An 806-nucleotide genomic window follows, 5' to 3' on the forward strand; every position below is an offset into this window, starting at 1 on the left:
TGGTCTTGGCTTCAGCAACCTCTACCCACAAATCATAAGCTCTTCCCAGCCTATACATCAGCTGTGGGTAAGGCTCTTTACCTTCCAGTCTGATTTCCCTAAAGCGCTTCCGGGCCCCTTCTTTGGTGAACCCCACTCTCTCACGCACTCTTTGTTTGAAGAGCTTATAGTTGGCCCTCGCTTCGCCTTCCATCTGGCCAGACACTGAAGCCAGGACTCCACACAATTGTGGTAGCAGCTTCTCCATATACCGTTCCTCTGTGACCTTGTAATCTATGCAGACCTGTTCAAAGTTCTGAAGAAAGGCCTCGATGTCATCCCCTTCCTTATACAGAGGATATTTCCTTCTATCCCCTGGCAAGTCAGCATCTGCAGGAAGTGCAGGTGGGCCTTTTTCCAGCCTTGCCATTCTAGCTCATGTCATCTGCATTCGTTCCAGCTCCAGCTGTCTTTGTGCTTCCCGCTCTTTCTCTCTCTCTTCCTCCCTCTCTCTCTCTTCCCTCAGCATTTTCTCTTTTTCCAGCTCTCTCTGAGCTGCCCTCTCTTCCCTCTCTTTCTCCAGTTCCATCTGCTTGATTTGCAGCTGGAGTCGCAAGACTTCTGCACTTGGGTCTGCCAACTCCCAGAACGAAGGAACATAAACTGTCTCTGTCTGCTGACCCGATAGTTCTAAAAATAAAAAAAACCCTTTCCACTCTGTTACCAGGCCTCCTGGCCTTACTGGAACCTTCTAAAAAAATTTGTGGCTTCTTGCCACCAAACCAAGGGAGGATAAAAAATTTCTCTTTTAAAAATTAACCAATGGT

General features: G+C 47.9%; 1 protein-coding gene across 1 annotated transcript in view; it reads right to left on the bottom strand.

Moving 5' to 3' along the window:
• Positions 1-409, bottom strand: part of RSRC1 (arginine/serine-rich coiled-coil 1) — a 27,444-nt gene extending 27,035 nt beyond the window's left edge. The window contains exon 1 of the mRNA XM_015419473.1: positions 82-409. Within this exon, the coding sequence (XP_015274959.1) occupies positions 82-409 (328 nt within the window). The remainder of the gene's footprint in view (positions 1-81) is intronic.
• Between the last annotated feature and the right edge of the window lie 397 nt (positions 410-806).

This window comes from Gekko japonicus, unplaced genomic scaffold (assembly GCF_001447785.1).
Source record: "Gekko japonicus isolate JY-2015 unplaced genomic scaffold, Gekko_japonicus_V1.1 scaffold636, whole genome shotgun sequence".
Classification (NCBI taxonomy): domain Eukaryota; kingdom Metazoa; phylum Chordata; class Lepidosauria; order Squamata; family Gekkonidae; genus Gekko; species Gekko japonicus.